Source organism: Lygodium microphyllum, chromosome 2, assembly GCF_053477565.2.
Source record: "Lygodium microphyllum isolate KBCC chromosome 2, Lygodium_microphyllum_v1.1.10, whole genome shotgun sequence".
Lineage (NCBI taxonomy): Eukaryota > Viridiplantae > Streptophyta > Polypodiopsida > Schizaeales > Lygodiaceae > Lygodium > Lygodium microphyllum.
The window spans coordinates 136,314,491-136,332,371 of NC_141136.1; the positions used below are offsets into that span (position 1 = coordinate 136,314,491).

Sequence of the window (17,881 nt, forward strand, 5' to 3'; positions counted from 1 at the left end):
TAGCTATGCAAGCCACCTAAACATTATGTATGAAAAACCTTTCACTTTGTTCTAAACATAGCTTGTAAAGAAATTTTCATCTCGTCACCTAAACATGGTGGTGCAAACTATATGCCAACTGACACCAAGGTGTTCCTAAAATCTAATGTTTTGTTGCTCCTAATGTATATTCATTCTTTATCCTAAAAACATTGGTGTAGGATGCATGCAAACTGGCACTAATGTGTTACTAATATCTATTGTTTTCATTTAAATTGTGTTATTTATCATTTATAATTATTTATTTTTACTTATTTTAAAAAATTTAATGATTATGAAATTATCTTACAAAAGTAGGCTTATTGGTTCTATTGAGAATTGTGGTGTTATAGAGTTGAAATTTACAATCATTTAATTCTTTCTGCAAACAAGTTGACATTCAAAAGCTTCTATTTATATAGGGAAGAGTATCTTTCATATTGAATAATATCTCACTAGAAAGGCTATTTCACATGAAATAATTCTTTGTCTAAAAGATTATATTACACGAGATATATAAGGATATCGAATGTATAATACATATTTTTGTGTAATATGGCCATAAAAATGCAACCTAGGTTCAAACTTGAACATTTGGTTTGAGGAGGAATTGTCTCTCGTGTAGATTAGATAGGACGTTCATAAGTGAGGTACCTAAAATATTTAACTTATTAGAGAGATGAACTTGCATAAAACTGTCTAGAAGTTCCCTTGATTTGTATTACTCCAAAGGTATTTACAAGAGAGCTTCTAGAGCAAAATGAACTTGTATATAATCTCCTTCAAAAAACAACTAGAATTGTATTATTCAAAAGGTACTTACAAGAGAGATTCTAGTGAAAAAGTAACTTATATACAATCTCCTTTAGCTATGAAAAAGTAACTTATATATAATCTTCTTTAGTTATGAAAATTGAAAATGTTGATCATTGAATAGATAGGGGGACCTTTGCAAAACCTTGAGGGCCCTATATTGATCTGGTAACTCAAGGAATCTTTACATCACATTCCTCTTAACTCTACCAAGTGCAATCCTATTGGGAGGGATGACCTCATTTAATGCTTATACACATAACAACTTTTGGTGATTGATTGGCCATTTGTAGAAATGTTTTTCTACTTCCTCAAATAGGAGTAGGTGTACCAATTTGAGTTCCTTCATCCAAAGGATTCACCTCAAATTGATTTCCATGTGCACTAGCTTGCGACGAATCCCTTTTTTCGAGCAAGCATTCCAAGCACAAAATTGAATCTGAGCAACATGTTGCAAAGCACTACCTCTAACACAACTTCATGGTCCCTCCATTAGCACAATATCACATCCACTCCCATGGTTTGAGTGGCTCATACAAAATGTCTTGATGAATACGGAAGGTTAATTTAATGAAAGAGTACTAGGATTAATAATTCTAGAACAATAACTTGTTTTATAAGAAGCATGCTTTGAGGGTTGATAATCGAAATTAACAAGTGGATGACACACCATGAATGAGAAGAGTGCCTCTAGATTTGATCCTCAAATTGTTTGCAAACCAAGATGTAGTACACACAAAGAATAAAAACCATAGCAACACAACTTCATAGTGTCGCACAGCTATTTGAGCAAGTTTGGTGTTGCACCATTGCAAGTCTCTCTCTGTAGTTTGAAGCATTGAAACCTTGTGCACTAAACTGCACTACTAGGTATAACTATCAAGAGCATAAACTTGATGCTTGCTTTTTCTCTTCTGAAAACCATTACATGTGCAGTGAGGAAACTCTACAATTGATATGTAGTAATAAACATAGAGCTCTACTCCCTTTTGTACTAATATACAATACATGTGACTCATTGCACATAACAATGGCCTCTTGAATAAATTTTACATCTAGTGTGCTACTCTTTTAAATATTTTCATGGAATTCTTTTACTTAGGGGGCTCACTATCTATAAACCCTATGTATCGCACATATTCAAGACTATTTAAAATTACTCTTATTTGTGAATTTCTTATAAATAAAACACACCCCTTTCTATTCAATTTGTAAAGGAGCACTTTATATGGCACCCTTTTGTACATAAAAATTGTGTATGGTATTTTTAAAATCCATTCTTTTGAAACCATGTGATATATTTATATATTTGTGAGTGGCACCCTAAGTTGTTTTGTCAACTTTCATCTCTATTTCACCACCTTACCATCTTAGCATCTAGGTCAATTTCCATCTAGAAATAACACATTGTGGTTGAAAGAAGGCTATATTCTTAAGATCCAACATAGCCTCCAAACCTTTGGAGGTACACTTTGTGCATGCTTGGCATAGTCCATATAGTTCTCTACTCTTTTGCTATTTGACAAATCTTTTCTAATCACTTAGTTGTGTTGCATTCCATGAATATTTTGTCCCAAATATCATTCGAAATAGTATTGATTTCCTAGTTGCTAGAATCCAAGTAATTAAGGATGTCACTCCACTGAATGGATATTGCATATGACATTATGGTAAGGGGAGGGATATCTATTAGGTAGTTAATATCTATTTGCAATAAGTCCCCTCTTTATCTCTTACTAATAGTAAGCCTTTTTTTCTTGTTTTATTTCACTCTCTTGCCTCTCCCTCTCTCTCTTACTCTTTGAATTAGGTAGACCTTCGCTCTCTCTACTTCTTCTTCGTCTATTTTTCTTTTTTTATTTCACACACTTGCCTCTCCCTCCCTCTCCCTCTCTTTGAGTTAGGTAGACCTCTCTCTCTCTCTCTCTCTCTCTCTCTCTCTCTCTCTCTCTCTCTCTCTCTCTCTCTCTCTCTCTCTCTCTCTCTCTCTCTCTCTCTCTCTCTCTCTCTCTCTCTCTCTCTCTCTCTCTCTCTCTCTCTCTCTCTCTCTCTGTGCGTGTGTGTGTGTGTGTTCTCATTCAACAAGCTTCTTATTCAAGATCCCCCCCCCCCCCTTCTTTGTGGAGATATAGGGGGGAGATCTAACATCAACGATCTTGCTAGGGTAGTTTCAAATTTGAAGTAAGAAAGTGGCATGGACTACATCAAGGGAGTATGGTATATGAGAGTATTGAAATAAACCTCTTCTTGAATATTTCTATATATGAGGATGAACTTTTAGATATGAAGTTGAAATGTACATACTTGATATAATGGAACCATATCTATAATCCAAGGGGACATCCATAAAACTATTCTACTCTCCAAAAAGCCATCTAATCAGGCAAGGTATGGCTAAAAGAACAATAGATGAATTTATTAATCTCAACCTATATTGGGGACAAACTTTTGACATAAAAAGTGCTAAAAGCCTACCAACTTTCAAGAGTGTCTAAACATATTCTGTCACCTAGTGACTCCTCAATATAGCTAACTCCTCAAGGCTAATAAGTAAGAAAATTGAGGTCTTCCCTACACTTGAGCTCTTTCTCAAGCTCATCATTAGCCTCTTAACCATGGTGCATAAATGCCTCAATGAAACTTACTTGATAAATGACCTCATTGGAGGAGGTAGTTTCCTTTCTTGTCTTCTAGTAGGTGCTTGCTTTGTGTTTAGAATTTGACACGCACACACAAATAAATACATACTAGCACTATTTCCCACTCCTTAAAACTACATCTATAGTTAGCAAAGATAATTACCAATGGAAATCCTCTTATATGTATACTATTCTTCAGTTCCTTTTCTTGCTTAAGCTCCCACCCTTCATACTTTGACACATACACACACATATAGTCTTGAAATCATCTCTTTTCTTGCTTAAGCTCCCCCCCTTCATACTTTGACACATACACACACACATAGTTTTGGAATCATCTCTTCTTAACATTCACTGGGCTAATGCAACATCTTTTCTAGTTATGTTATGCTTCACCCTTATCTCTCTCCGTCCCTATCCTTTTCCATCACTCTTATCATTATTTTCCTCTCCCACTCTTGCTCTCCACTTTGTCTTCTCTCTCTACCAATCTCTCTCTCTCTCTCTCTCTCTCTCTCTCTCTCTCTCTCTCTCTCTCTCTCTCTCTCTCTCTCGTAGATCATGAGATCAGGCAGCCTAGGATCATTTGGGTTATATATAAACTCATGGTCTACAAAGATCAATTTCTCAACTCATTAAAAAACTTTGAGATAGGAAAGTTCAAATTCATTTAACCCATTGCGTTACTTGAATATCTCATTGTCTTCATGGATTTAAAGAGGTCAATATGGAGTTATTCTAAGCTAAATATCTCTACATACATTTTCTAGTCCATCCACATTGTTAGGAGGGGATTTTAGATTATTAAAAGAATTTGAAGAACACTATTCATAGGGAACTTATTACATTTTTGAGTTCATCGAGTATTTGAGATGAAGTGCTACTACTCCATTATTAAGATCATGATAATCATCTAGCCAAGACGAGTGAATTTCTAATAATAGATTTATATTAATATTGGGTAATGGCGAAAACTGGTAATTTTTTGGTTTGATACTCTATTGATGATTTCTATGGTTAATACGTCGTCAAGATAAAAACTGCTTAGTATTGGGTAACGGTGAAAACTGACAATTATTTCATTACAAGGCCAAGCGTAGGTGCCATAAAGCCATAGAGATGACAATTATGATCATTCTTCTTGATATCCATCGACTGCCAAAAGGATGTAGCTCCGTGATCAGTTTAACACCGCGGCCGCTGTTTGCCTTCATTCACAATGTGTGAATATATGTTGTCTCCAGATCAGTCTCAATCTCCTTCGCCTCGTCATCATAATCACCATGGCCACCGCTGCTCACTACATCCGGAAGCAATCAATGAAGGAGGAGAGAATGAATATGCAGGCGCAAACATGATCTAGATGGCCACAGCCATCATCATCGTCCCTGTTGTCTTGATCCCCTTCATGATATTATTGTCACGGTGAAGAAGCACGCGCTTGCATGGCCATCTTATGGTCATCATGATGATGTTCGTCCTCATGGCGCGGCGCTGTGGCATCTTTTAATCCTATCGTCCACGCTTATGAGAGCTAGTGAGGGTGAACGGGTTTGGCCTTGTGATAGTGCTTGCACAACTTGTTATGCATACCCAACGCACAAATTAAATAAAAGAAGGGCTGGTGGCAAACTACTCCGGGCACAGCACCATGCTTTGCGTATATTGTGCCATAGCTTTCCCCGAGGAACACTTGGTCCAACCCCAAGATGTCAGCTACAAGTGAAGTGATGCAACCACTAAGCAAAATCTTTGGTATACAATAGATCTTCATGTCACCATATCATTCGCCAACAAATAGGCTGTCAGAAAGGATCAATAAAACACTGACAGCCATGCACATCAGACCTCTTCATCCAATGCAATCCTCCCATTTTTAAATCATTCTTACAATGCATTCATTCCACCATCATCAGATCTAAGACCTTCAAAGCCTCTTGGGTGCACATAGTAAGGGTGTAGCACCTTGTTGTCATGCAAAGAAAATTAGAGTATGATTACAAGTTACTAGCTATGTCAAGAAGGCATATGATGAACATGATAGTAATCACAATTTGATGACTTATTTGAATAACAATGCCATTAAAAAATATCATTGCATTCCATTTTATTTCAGTCATTCTATTGCAAGCTAAAAAATATGTTGAGCACAATAGTAATCACATTTTGGTGACCTATTCTTGTTACAAACAATACCATTAAAAAATATCATTGCATTTCATTTTACTTCAGTCGTTCTATTGCAACTACATGAGCAAATCAATGTCTTACTCTACACACATGACATCCAATTTTGGATCAATCCTGACATGAAGCACCATCATCAGTTGTAGCGAACCGTACGTATAAGAGACTAATTTGTGTAGAAGCCACCCTACATGATGCAACATTGAAAGTATCAATGGCATCCACAATCTAGTCAACATGGAGGTAGATTAGTAGCGTGCACAACATTTGGATATGTGTGATGAAGATGAGTGTATTCAAGTGCTTGTCCTCGAAATGAGTAACGAGATGAGTATAAAGAACTCTACTTACTTTTCGCTCATTTGAGAAATTTTTGAAGGAATGGAGATGAGTAATGATGGATGTAAGAATCAGGCCTATGTGATCTCTCTTATAAACCTTTTCTAATGGAAATCATGTATCAATAGAAAGTGATCAACATTTGCAACATGTGGGAATACATTTCCTGTGAGTTTAGTTAGGAGATGCCTATCCCAAAGTCATTAGGGCAATAGTCACCATCAAATGATCATCATTGTATGTACATTTGAGCTTTTCATATGTTTCGATTTGCATCTCCTCAAACCACTTTATATAGAACCCAATATCAAACTTCTCTTGCGTACTGGAATTTGAAAACAAGAAATAAATTTGATGTATGATTAGAACATACAAGCCTTGGACTAAGGAGGACGTTCTTCCAATCACCAAATTGGCACAAATCCAAAGTTTTAACACACATGTTCACCCTACAAGTAAATTAAGACTATCTAGCAAATAATTATGAAACCCATAGAGTACAGTCATCTTAAGAGAGGCACAAGCAAATCATTTGAACAATTTTCATCTGGTACAGCATACCAGATCTTGACCATGAAGAAAAGGAGCCCTTGTCCAAGAAAAGACCGAGGCATCAATGGAGTTGACAATACACTACTTTAGCAAGAAAAAGGGCCAGAAGGTTAGAGGTGACAATCAGACTACATCCTATACAAGAATGATAAACAGAAGATCTGTAGCAGTCACTAGGAGAACAGAAAGCTCTTCAATATAACAAGAATTAGGGTTCACCATTCATCCATGTCATTTCATGAAGCAAGAAAGGGTAATACAACTAAAATCTCCCTTGCATTTCAATGTCTTTCACATTCCATGTTTGGGATGCTTACCATGGCCTTAGCAACAAGCCAACTTCCTCCATACAATAACCATACCAGTAACACGAATACAGGCAAAATGAGCTTGGCAAAACAGGGTGACTCTTTGAAAGGGCTATAATCGTTTATCAGATTCAAATTGGTGTGAAAAGTGTCTCGAGGAAAATATGAGCTTGTTTGTTTAAACAGGCACACTCTTAAAGGTCCACGTCTTGTCATTATGTCAAAAGCCTGTTCTTTTGTTACCCATGGCAAGTACCACACCCATTGTACCTAGGGCACATATTGCACCAATAATAATAAAAATGTGATAAGGTGAAGCATCCATATCTACCTTGCGGATGCACGACCTCCACAGTAGCACAAAATAACATAATGCAAGAAGCAGATGTAAAGTGTGTGTTCTCGAACTAATTCATATTCATGTGCTAACTAATTCAAATTTGCAAGCTCTCGGGTTGATTGATAATTCTCCGGCCTAAGCCATTCCCAAGCTTTCCTACACAAACCCTTCGATGTTTTTGCAGGTCTTGCTTAGATAGATATGAAGATTGAAAGAGTATACATTTTGAGTTTCAAGAAGCAACTGTTAGCTTTCCAGACACTGGTATTGCTTATATAAAGCATATATTTTACTCGGTCTTTTCAGTCTTTAACTATCCCCGCTGTCTGTCTTTTGAAATAAGTGCCAAACAATGTTTGAAAGTGTCAGAACACTTTCTTTATTTCAAAGGAGCAGAATTTGAGTATCCAAGACCCAAGCTATAAATCACACAAGGATCAACTGTTTCCAACCACACCAATACGGGATGGTGTATCTTTGTTTAAAAGAACATCTGATCACTGTTAAAACATAGACTGAATTACCAATCCTTCCATGTAAGGTCTATTCTGCACCATTTTTATTAGGTTTTGGCACAAAATAAAGGAGTTTACATGTGACAGTCCCTGACACACACCCAAAACATATCTTGGATGGCTGCTTGATAAAACCTGACAGCAATTGCCCTGCCAGAGAGCAAAAATCTTCATCAAGCTCTGTACTTGAGTTCATAGCCTGTGACACGTCCTTCACCACCAGAACCATCTCCTGGAAACGTGCCAAGAAGAGGGTGGCCATCATAATTCCCAACATTATTCAGCCCATGTGTGAATGGTGCTTCGATGTGACCTTTACCCATCACATGGGGGATACCTCCAGTGTATTCAGATGTTGAGGATGTACCAATCGGTGAAGAAAGCAGCTTCTCATTTGCCCAATCCAAATGGTGCTGTTGCCCATGCACTATTGGATGCGCAAATGGAATCTGGTCTGTACTTTGATCTGATACCATACCTGTATGCATTGTCATTGTATCCAAAGATACTGCAACTGGGGCCTGAGAAGACCAAAGTTGCGTTGTTGACTGAAGAGAGAGAGCACGCCCAGAGTCTGAGACTCTATTGAAACCCTGACCAATGGGTATAGCCTCAAGTCCTGAGAGCACTCCTGCCCCTGATGAAGACATCAAAGTTACACTTTGACCAATAGGGCCAACCGATCCCTGCAAATAGTGATGTGTTCTCTGACCAGTCACATCATTAGTGAGAGGGACCATGCATTTTGGACTTTGAGGGAGTAGTAGTGACGACCTGTCATTTGAATGTTGAGTTCGACCTGGAAAAAACAAGTGCCTTTCCACTCCTGTACCTGGATGTGGGTACTCGAATGATGATTGATTCTCATATTTAAACATCCTAGGCCAGGCAACTTTTCTTTGACTGGTATAGAAGTCTTCTTGTTCATCCCAAAGAGCTGACACTCCAGCAATTCTTGGAGACAGAAAGGCAGGCCTGTCTGAAAATAGATGTCCCATCCTCCTGCTGTCTGATTGTCCAATTAATTACACATTACTGCCGAAGCAAAAAATAAAACACTCTCAAAAGTCCAAATAAATGTATGTCTGCCACAAACCCTTAAAGAGGCCAAATCCCCCCTTTGTTAACCATGCCACAGCACTTACCTCAGCAAAAAAATCATCTTCAGATGCATGCCTACCATCTTCTACAAATAGATTAACAATATTCAGATGTCGAGTTTACCTTGAAAAGGGGACAGAAACCTTGCACTCAACGTTAGAGGGTCAGGCTGTTGCTTCCTGCGGCGTTCGTTGTGACCAGCCAGACGTCTTCGACAGCTTCGTTTACCTTCATCGAATTCACTCAAGCCATGAAACCTGTAACAACATCCAAAAATCCTTGCTGAACTCTAACCCGACATTCTTGGAGAAGTTAACCCAACCCAAAGAACCAATACAGATTATCAATATAGCTTGTAAGAAGCCTCATGATTGATAAATCAAAACAATAGAACTGAGAAAAAGTGGATACTCAACAAATGTATATTCCAGTGTGCTCTGTCCTTGGCATGAAAAATGGAGAAAAAGAGCCACACAAAAAATCTGACACATTGACAACTTTCAGCTACATTTTTGCAGTAGAACTGCTGCATTTGCTGATGTCTTCTCCATTTTTGCTCTGGTGACAGAGCCTGAAGTCCTTTTTTCCCTGAGATAAGACACCCCAGTGCCCATGCAGCGGCTTTTGCACTAGAACTGCTGCATTTCGTGTGGTCACTCCGTTCTTGACCTGGTTTCCTGCATTAGCCACTTATACCCCTATATTCCACCTAGAGCAGCTCCTACTTCTGCATTTTCACCAATCCACGAATACCCGATGCAGTCTACAGTGATGGGCAATCAATTGCATAGCCTGATCTTCCTCTACTGCTTGTGATTTCTCATATCCACAGCGGGGGCACCTACCTTGTTGGTCCTTAGCTTTGCCCCTTTATGATTTCCTGGCATCATGGTTTCCTTCTTGAAAAGACAGCATTATCTTGTCAAATTCTCACATATGTCATGCAACTCTCTAATAGCACCACCCCTTACCTTATATCAACTTAATGAGAGCATAGAGGTCCACATCTTCAAGCATGACCATTCATGTCTCCCTACTACCCAATCTACCTAAGGCTCAAAAGTCACAGATGGAGCCAGCTATTCCTTGTGAAAACATCCCCAACACCTACGACCTTTGGGCATTCAACACAATACCCAAGCTGCCCTTGATGATGGAGAGCCCTTTGCAAGGGGCCCCATTGGAGCAGAACAAAGTACAGTTCTCCGGAGAAAATATGATCCTCTATAGTCTGGCAAGCCGAACTTGTGGCGAAGCGGTAGGCCTAACTGGTCACTGCCAACTTGACTATGGCACTTGGCAGCGGCTAGTCACCGGCCTGGTTCCCACCTGGAAGGTGCTTCATGCCTATTCTGGTAAAGCAATGCCTGCCACCTGTCTACCATGTGGCTGTCCTCGCTTGGTTTCTTTCATGTTTAGCTCCTCATCCATACTTTAGCACACCCATAGATCATTCTATACCTTTAGCTGCCTTGTGCCCAGGCTGCCATGTATCTAGAACCCAGGTGAACATGTGATGAATTCTCAACTGCATAAGTTGCCCATGGATTCTTTGTGAACATATATCCACAAAAAGTAGTCACATAAGCAACCGGTAAATTGTCAAAATAAAATGATGATCTTATCTACTCCAAAATTCTGAAATAGACAGGCACCAATTTGTTGCACATGAACAAGTAGCTAGCAAAATCCAGATATTCTGAATCTAGAATAGTAGCTATTTTTAAGTCACCTCCAACAAGATCTGAAAATTTGTTCCACACCTTAGTTGTGTGGATAAGCCTTTAGTTCTACAAACCCATGACTTGGAACAACATGAATTAATGTTGGATTACACGAAAGGAAGTTGTTTTCAAAATTGTTGGACAAGGACTAGAAATGTCAATTAAGAAAAACCTTGAGGGAAGTAATTCTGTGGGTTGAGGATAAAACATAATTTCACTTGGGTTAATTGATTCTAAGATTTAAAAGAGATGAAAATATTTTCAATTTGGGCTGACAAATTGGAAAAATCTTAGACTATTTTGAGTTAAGAGTTTACATTGAACTTTTGTGAACACTACAATGTCATAGCCTTAGGGTTTCATGTTTAAGCGCTTTGGACTAGATGACCAATCACAAATAACTTGGGCGCCTAGCCCACTTCTCCTGTGGGGCCTTCTACGGTAGTGATATCCATTTGAGCATGTAGACACTGCTCCATATAATCACAGACTCCTTGGCTCGCCCCTCAGCTCGGTCCAAGAGATATAGAGGCTTGAGGCCATTGTATTATCATTTGATTTCATTCATCATTCTTCCATTCTCTATGTTCCTAACTTTAGTCACTCCTAGTGTTTTTCCTATGTTACAAAACACAGATCTAGAGCATAGCATTGACTATAGAGGACGGAAGTCGATAACAAGACTCATGGTGACAAAGACAAGAGGACAAACTATTGCTCAAGTGAATTAGGTTCCAAGATGTAGTCTTGGACTCATTAACACAATCTTGAGTTGACCATGACAAAGACATAGAATGAAGTACAAAGTACAAAATAGCATTTCATTGAAAAGTGAACCAAGTACATGTCTTTATAGCTTTTCAGCTTCTTCACTCTCCTCACTATGCATATGGGATTCAGGACATCTCTTCCTAGAGCATACATCATTTGTTATTTCTCAACACCCCCCCTCAAATGATGAGTCCCTACACTTGCTAGCTTTTGCCCTCCCTACAAATAACATGGCCCGGGAGACTAGCTCATAGGCAACCTAGTCAAGTTAAAGCTTGAGACTTTACATCTTTGGCAAGGGTTTTTACAAAGCAAATCCACTATGGAAACAAATTCCTTAGAACAATTTGTCAAAGTTGTTGATGGTAGCGGAAGCATCTTCTTCTTCTTCTTCATTCATGAATTGACTTTGGTAATGGTCATTCTGCATCTGCTATGCTCTTTTCTTGTGAAAACATTCACTGGCAATATGGCCAGTTTTACCACAATAATGACATGTCATCCAACTTTGTTGTCGATGTTAAATCCTCGACCTCTTCCTTTGGGTCCAATAGCTCCTTTGGTGTATAGGAGATTTTCCCTTGAGATGGTCTCTTTTACATCTTTGCTTTTAAATTTGATTTCTCCATCAAACAATAAGTGCTCAATGTCTTTGAGTGAGAGACTAGGAACATTACTTAGTGTTGAAACAAGGTTCTCATACGGTTCATGATTAACACTGGCAAGTAGCATTGCTATTGCATCATCCTCATCAATGTTCTTTAGAAGAGTTGCTAGCTGAGTTTTAAGGCTCTTGAACTTATTGATGTGTACAGTCATAGATGAATTGTCTTTTACATCCAACTTATAAAACTGCATAAGTAATTTTACCTTCGAGTTCTTTGCTTGGGTACCAAACATTCTGTCAAGTTCCTCCCAAGCGATCCTAGTATCTCTAATGCCAGAGATATGATGTAGCACATCATCACTTAGTCCCGAGGCAATGATACCTAGTGCCTTGTTATTCATCTTCTTCCATTCTTTGGTTTTTGATGAAGTTACTACAAGGATCCCGCTTTCTGAAACACTTTCCATGTCATCTGCATCACCTTCATCATTTTCAAAGAGATCCCTCTGTCTTTCCTCATGAGATAATACATGGTCTTTTCCTTCCAAGAATGGAAACCTTCTCCATTAAACTTTGCTATTTGCTCAAGTTCTGCCATGTTGATAAGCTTCAATTATTCAGCAAAAGAGTTGTATTTCAATGTGTCAAGAGACACAAGTGCAAGGTAATGTGAATGCATACTTTGTAGTATCAAGAGATACTATGTTTGGCCTTTAAGCTTGACTCTTCTTCCTTCTTGATGGTGATTATTTGATGCTTGTCTTTTCTTTCAACTTGAGTTTCTAGAGAAAGCTCAAAGTCTAGAAATAGAAAAGAGAAAATCTTACTGGAAACTGAGCTGCGAGCTCAGATCAGAGTGGCAAAACCTTCCAATAAAGTGAGAAGAGTGAGATGGAAAAGGAGCCTGGTGATGATATTTGATTAAATATTCTAAGTCCTCCAAACACTCCACAAATGTCTTCTCCTTGATGTTTATCACACCAAGTAATTCAATGAATAAGAGTGGCAATAGGTTGGTTTGAGTGTCAAAAGAGAGAAAATGAAGTGAGTTTGTGAGCTTAAAGCTAAAAAGGCTATGGCTTCTGTTAGGGTTAAACAAGCCGACTGGTTTTTTGCTTGTAGCAGGAGTTGTAATGCATCTTTTGAAGAACCCTCTAGTGGTGAGATAGCTCATACAATGGGCTTCAAATGTCCTATATCTACAAGCTGGATCGTGGCATGCATGAGTGGCGGGAGTTGTACGACAACATGCAGGCGCAAACAGGGCAGCAAGTTCCAATTTCTGCAATGTTGAAGCTGTAGAGCAGCAATGTCATCGATTGAGGTGCCAAAAGGAAGCACCTTGAGTAGAGGAAGATATCTCCAAAAGGAATCACTGGAAGATATGGCCTGTAGAGAGAGATCTAAAAGCTCCAAGGTGGATAGGTGCAATCTGACTATGGCTGCCACAAGGTCCAGGTGAGATTTGAAGTTAAAAATGGAGACATGAGCTGAATGTGAGTTGGTTAGAGATCACCAAAGGTGAAGGAAGACTAGAGAGACAGAGTATGAGGTGTGCCATGCCTAACTGGGCTCTGATACCATGTTACCAAACACGGATCTAGAGCATAGCACTAACTATGGAGGACAGAAGTCGATAACAAGACTCATGGTGACATAGACAAGAGGACAAACTATTGCTCAAGTGAATTAGGTTCCAAGATGTAAGCTTGGACTCATAAACACAATCTTGAGCTGACCATGATAGAGACACAAAATGAAGTACAAAGTACAAAATAGCATTTCATTGAAAAGTGAACCAAGTATATGTCTTTATAGCTTTTCAGCTTCTCCACTCTCCTCACTGTGCATATGGGATTCAGGACATCTCTTCCTAGAGCATACGTCATTTGTTATTTCTCAACATCCTACACTCTACTGTCTCCACTACGAACTCCTACCGTTTCTTTACCTGGCATTAGAACAAACATACCCTCAAAGCTAAAGATCTTTATTCTCCATGAAGAACATAAGTTGCATGTGTGATATTCCACAGAAGAGTGACAAAGATCATCCTATATTGGCAATCACAATTCTATGCTCAAGGAAGTAAGATGTCCATGACTCGCACTAAGCCCTATTCGAGCACCTAGAGGCCACGAGACCTCACGAGGCAATAAGCCTTCTTGGAGCTTGTGGCTTATCACAACACACTATGGAAAATCCTCCCACCTATTTTTTCCTTCAATAGCTTCCCTGACTCTCAACTCCACAATTTGCTCCAACACCACAAGATGATGGCTGCTCACCACCTTCAACTCCACAGTTTGCTCCGCTAAGAGACAAAGGCTATCACCCACTTGTGGTGCCACAAGAGCTACACATCCCCACTCCCTCATATGACTCCATGGATGTAGATCCCACCACAAGCATCAAAGAGATCATTTGTGATACCCTTGCCTCTCATCCCTTTTCTCCTCAACATTAAAAGGCCACATTTAGTACATGCTCAAAAATCTATGTTTTACTCCCTCCAAAACAACCCCTATCCCAAATACCTTCTTCTGCTCTCTTGGTAGATATGCCCTCTTTGGAGACCCTCATTTATGAGTTCCTAGATTCCTAATCTCCTTCAAAGGGGGAATTCAAAGGCGACTTTAGGGGGGGTTGCAGCAAAACTGCGATCACTCATCAAAGAACTGTGTTTCACTAACCATTCTTCCAAGGATTGTGCTCTGCTCCCTCCACATGCTAGCATTCTTGAGCTCATGGCAATGAGCCTTACCCTTTTTCTCTAGCCTTTTCGACATCAGCACCCACAACACCCAGGCTGTACAAGATCTACCTAGGCCAGAGCCTTGGAATTTTCAACCATGACTTGTTGGCTGCATCTTCAAATCTTATCCAACAAGGAGACTAGGATAGCATCCTCTCTTTCAACATCCAAGATTAGGCATGCCTTAATATACTTACTAGCATGGAGACCAAGCTAGTGGCATCTCTATCAAGGTCGAGTTTCGTGCACCTTTAGATATCACATTGTGTATCGTTCTTCACGTTTTCAGCTATTAGATACATATTATCTTTCAATCTTCCTCTCTCAATTGACTAGGATGGACTACAATGCACTCTACACTCAGGTTGATGAATCATGATCCTTGTCAATGACACCCTTGCCACATAATTGTTCTTCATGAGGGGGCTCTATTGTCTATTTATTGCTTGGCTTCTTCTCATCAAATGACAAGGTATACATGTTGAAGAAGACACTTTACGGCCTCAAACAGGCTCCACATGCTTGGAACAAAAAGATAGACTCATTCCTCCAAGGGAAGTTAGGATATCGGCATTCCTCTTCCAATCCCCAATTGTATGTCCACACCTCAACTAGAGGGCACGCATGGTTCGTCCTTTATGTGGATGATCATGCCTAGAAGGTCAAGCAGACAAAGGAGGCACTACACGAAATGTTCGGGATGATGGATAGGAGCCTTCACTTCTTTCTAGTCATCAAATTTAGCTATTTCTGAGAGGATTTTCATCTCACAACCGTATGTGCAAGAGCTTTTGATTACACTTGAAGTGGAGGGTGTAAGGCTCTTTTTACTCCCATGAATTTGAAGTGGAAGGTTATGGCCCATTCAAATTCGCCAACGGCAAATGGTACCCACTATAGGCAATTGATTGGGTCATCAATATACATACTTAACACTCGAATTGATTTGTGTTTTCCTACAGGTTTGCTAGCAAGGTTCATGAGTGAATCCAAGTTCATTCATTGGCAAGTTGCTTTGAGGATTTTGTGGTTCCTAAGGGAAACCCTTGACCTAGGTGTTTATTATCCAGCACATTATAAGAGATTTTGCCTTAGTTCTATAGGGCTGGATGGATTCAGATTGGGCTGAAGATGTTGATCATAAGAGGCCAACAACGAGATATTGCTTCACTTTGGGTGCAGGTGCCATCTCTTAGAGTAGCGAGAAGCAACCCAATGTTACTCTATAATCTTCAAAGGCGAAGTACGGAGTGGCATCTTCTACCACATGTGAGACTGTGGCTTCAACGATTGTTAGGAGAGCTTAATTGTCCTCATATTGGTCCTATTACACTACACTACAACAATGAGAGTTGCATTGCTTTGGCACAGAATCCCATAGTCCATGCTAAGTCAAAGCACATTGAGATACAATACCATTTCATTCGGGAGAAGATCTTAGATGAGACCATTGATGTGGTTTACTGCAAGACGGAGGATAACTTGGCAGATTTGTTTACAAAGGCTACTCCTTAGACCTTTCTTCAACAACACTCCAAATCCATAAGCCTTATGCCCCATCTAGGATCTCAAAGGGGGTGTTAGAGATTTATTCATTCCTTGGACAAGCATTGGCAAATTACCGTTGTACAATTAGCGCTCTCGGGCACACTTACGCATTTCCTGTTTATCAAGTCGAATAGTTCTATACAATCTATAGACCATTACCAGCATTTCCTAGCAATTGGATAGGCTATGTTGAGAAACCCTTCACCCGCATTTTGCATTTTTTTGTTTCTCCATTTTGCGTTTAGGGTTTGCAGCCCCAAAAAGAGGTGTCATCCTAGACTCATGGTGCCTATTTATAGGCCACTCTCTCATTCATTCCTTACGGCTGATTCATTCAATCCGTCACCTCTTCTCTCCAACCTCTCCACTACCCTCACACCCCTTCAACAGGACATTGTGGTTTGTGGTTCATGGCTGTCTTCATCATCTTCCTTGTGCTACGGCACCCTTGTTCCCTTGTATCACATTCACTCCATGATTCAGGCCTTCATCATTCCATTCATCAGAGTTTCTTCTCTCTCCCCTTCTCTTCTCCATGTTTGCCGAGTTCACTCCAGGTTCTTCCCTGCAAACCATTCTGTCTCACCGGTACATCATCTTCTGACATGATATCAGAGCCAGATCTACTCAAACAGTAGCGAAGATCCTCCACTCCAATGAAGGCAAAGACTAGTGGTGGATTCAACATCCGCTTCCCTTCTTCCGCTGCATCAACGCCTAACTAGTGGCTATTCCCTGTCTACGTTTGCAGTCTTTCTCTCTCCTCACCTGTGTTTTTAGTCTTTCTCTCTCCTGCATTGTTGTCTACATCGGATCCAGTCTTCCTTGGTTGTGTTTGCCCACAAAGATCCTCCTCATCAGAGAAGACAAAGACCGGTGGCAAGTTCGGCATCAACATTTGATTTCTCTATCATTTCTACTGCGCATTGGGAGATATCTTTTTTCTCCCTCCCACCCTCCCTTATCTAGTTTGCCACCCCGGTACCATGGCCTCTCCATTGACAGATTGTCCTTCTAGGCGCTACTATTGCAACACGAACGGTCATCCCACCAAAGACTATTGACATCAACCTTTGCTCCCCACCCCTCCAGAGTATATGCATCTTCTACCATGTACTCCTTGTGCCACCTCTCCTTTCTGGGCCACAGAGATCGTTCTACATCGACTATCAGAGTATTATGCTCAAGGCAATAAGCCGCACCCGATGCGCACTAAGTTCTTTCGAGCACACAGAGGCTCTAAGACCTTACGAGGCAATAAGCTCTCTTGGAGACCACCCCACTGCGCAAAGGTTTCCCCCACCTACTTTCACGTACAGTAGCTTCCACAACCCACGTCTCCTCCACAATCCACTCTCCTGAGAGCCCGCAACTGTTCCCCGCCCTTGGCTCATCCTAAGCCTCCTTCTTCCCCACCCTCTTCCACTCAGGTTCGAGAGGCCACTTCTGGGTGCTTTCCGACTTCTTCCGAGCACCAGAAACCTTCTTCAGCACGAGTCACGACCGGCAACACTTCCTTCTTTCATCAGATGTTTCACAGTCCGTGACCCATGAGTGGTTGGATTCCCTCTCTCTCTCAAACTAGGATTCAAAGGGAAATTTTCTTAGTTCGCCCTCAAAGGGGGCTTCCAGTTCTTCTTTGGCTCCAAAGGGGGCTCCTACTT

General features: G+C 40.1%; 1 protein-coding gene across 1 annotated transcript in view; it reads right to left on the reverse strand.

The window, feature by feature from the left end:
• Positions 1-7,716: 7,716 nt before the first annotated feature.
• Positions 7,717-17,881, reverse strand: part of LOC148040364 (uncharacterized) — a 35,907-nt gene continuing 25,742 nt past the window's right edge. Inside the window, exons 2-3 of the mRNA XM_087698830.1 lie at positions 8,936-9,069; positions 7,717-8,720 (exon numbers count right to left, since the gene is read on the reverse strand). Coding sequence (XP_087554956.1) covers positions 7,885-8,720; positions 8,936-9,069 — 970 coding nt within the window. The 3' untranslated portion in view covers positions 7,717-7,884. The remainder of the gene's footprint in view (positions 8,721-8,935; positions 9,070-17,881) is intronic.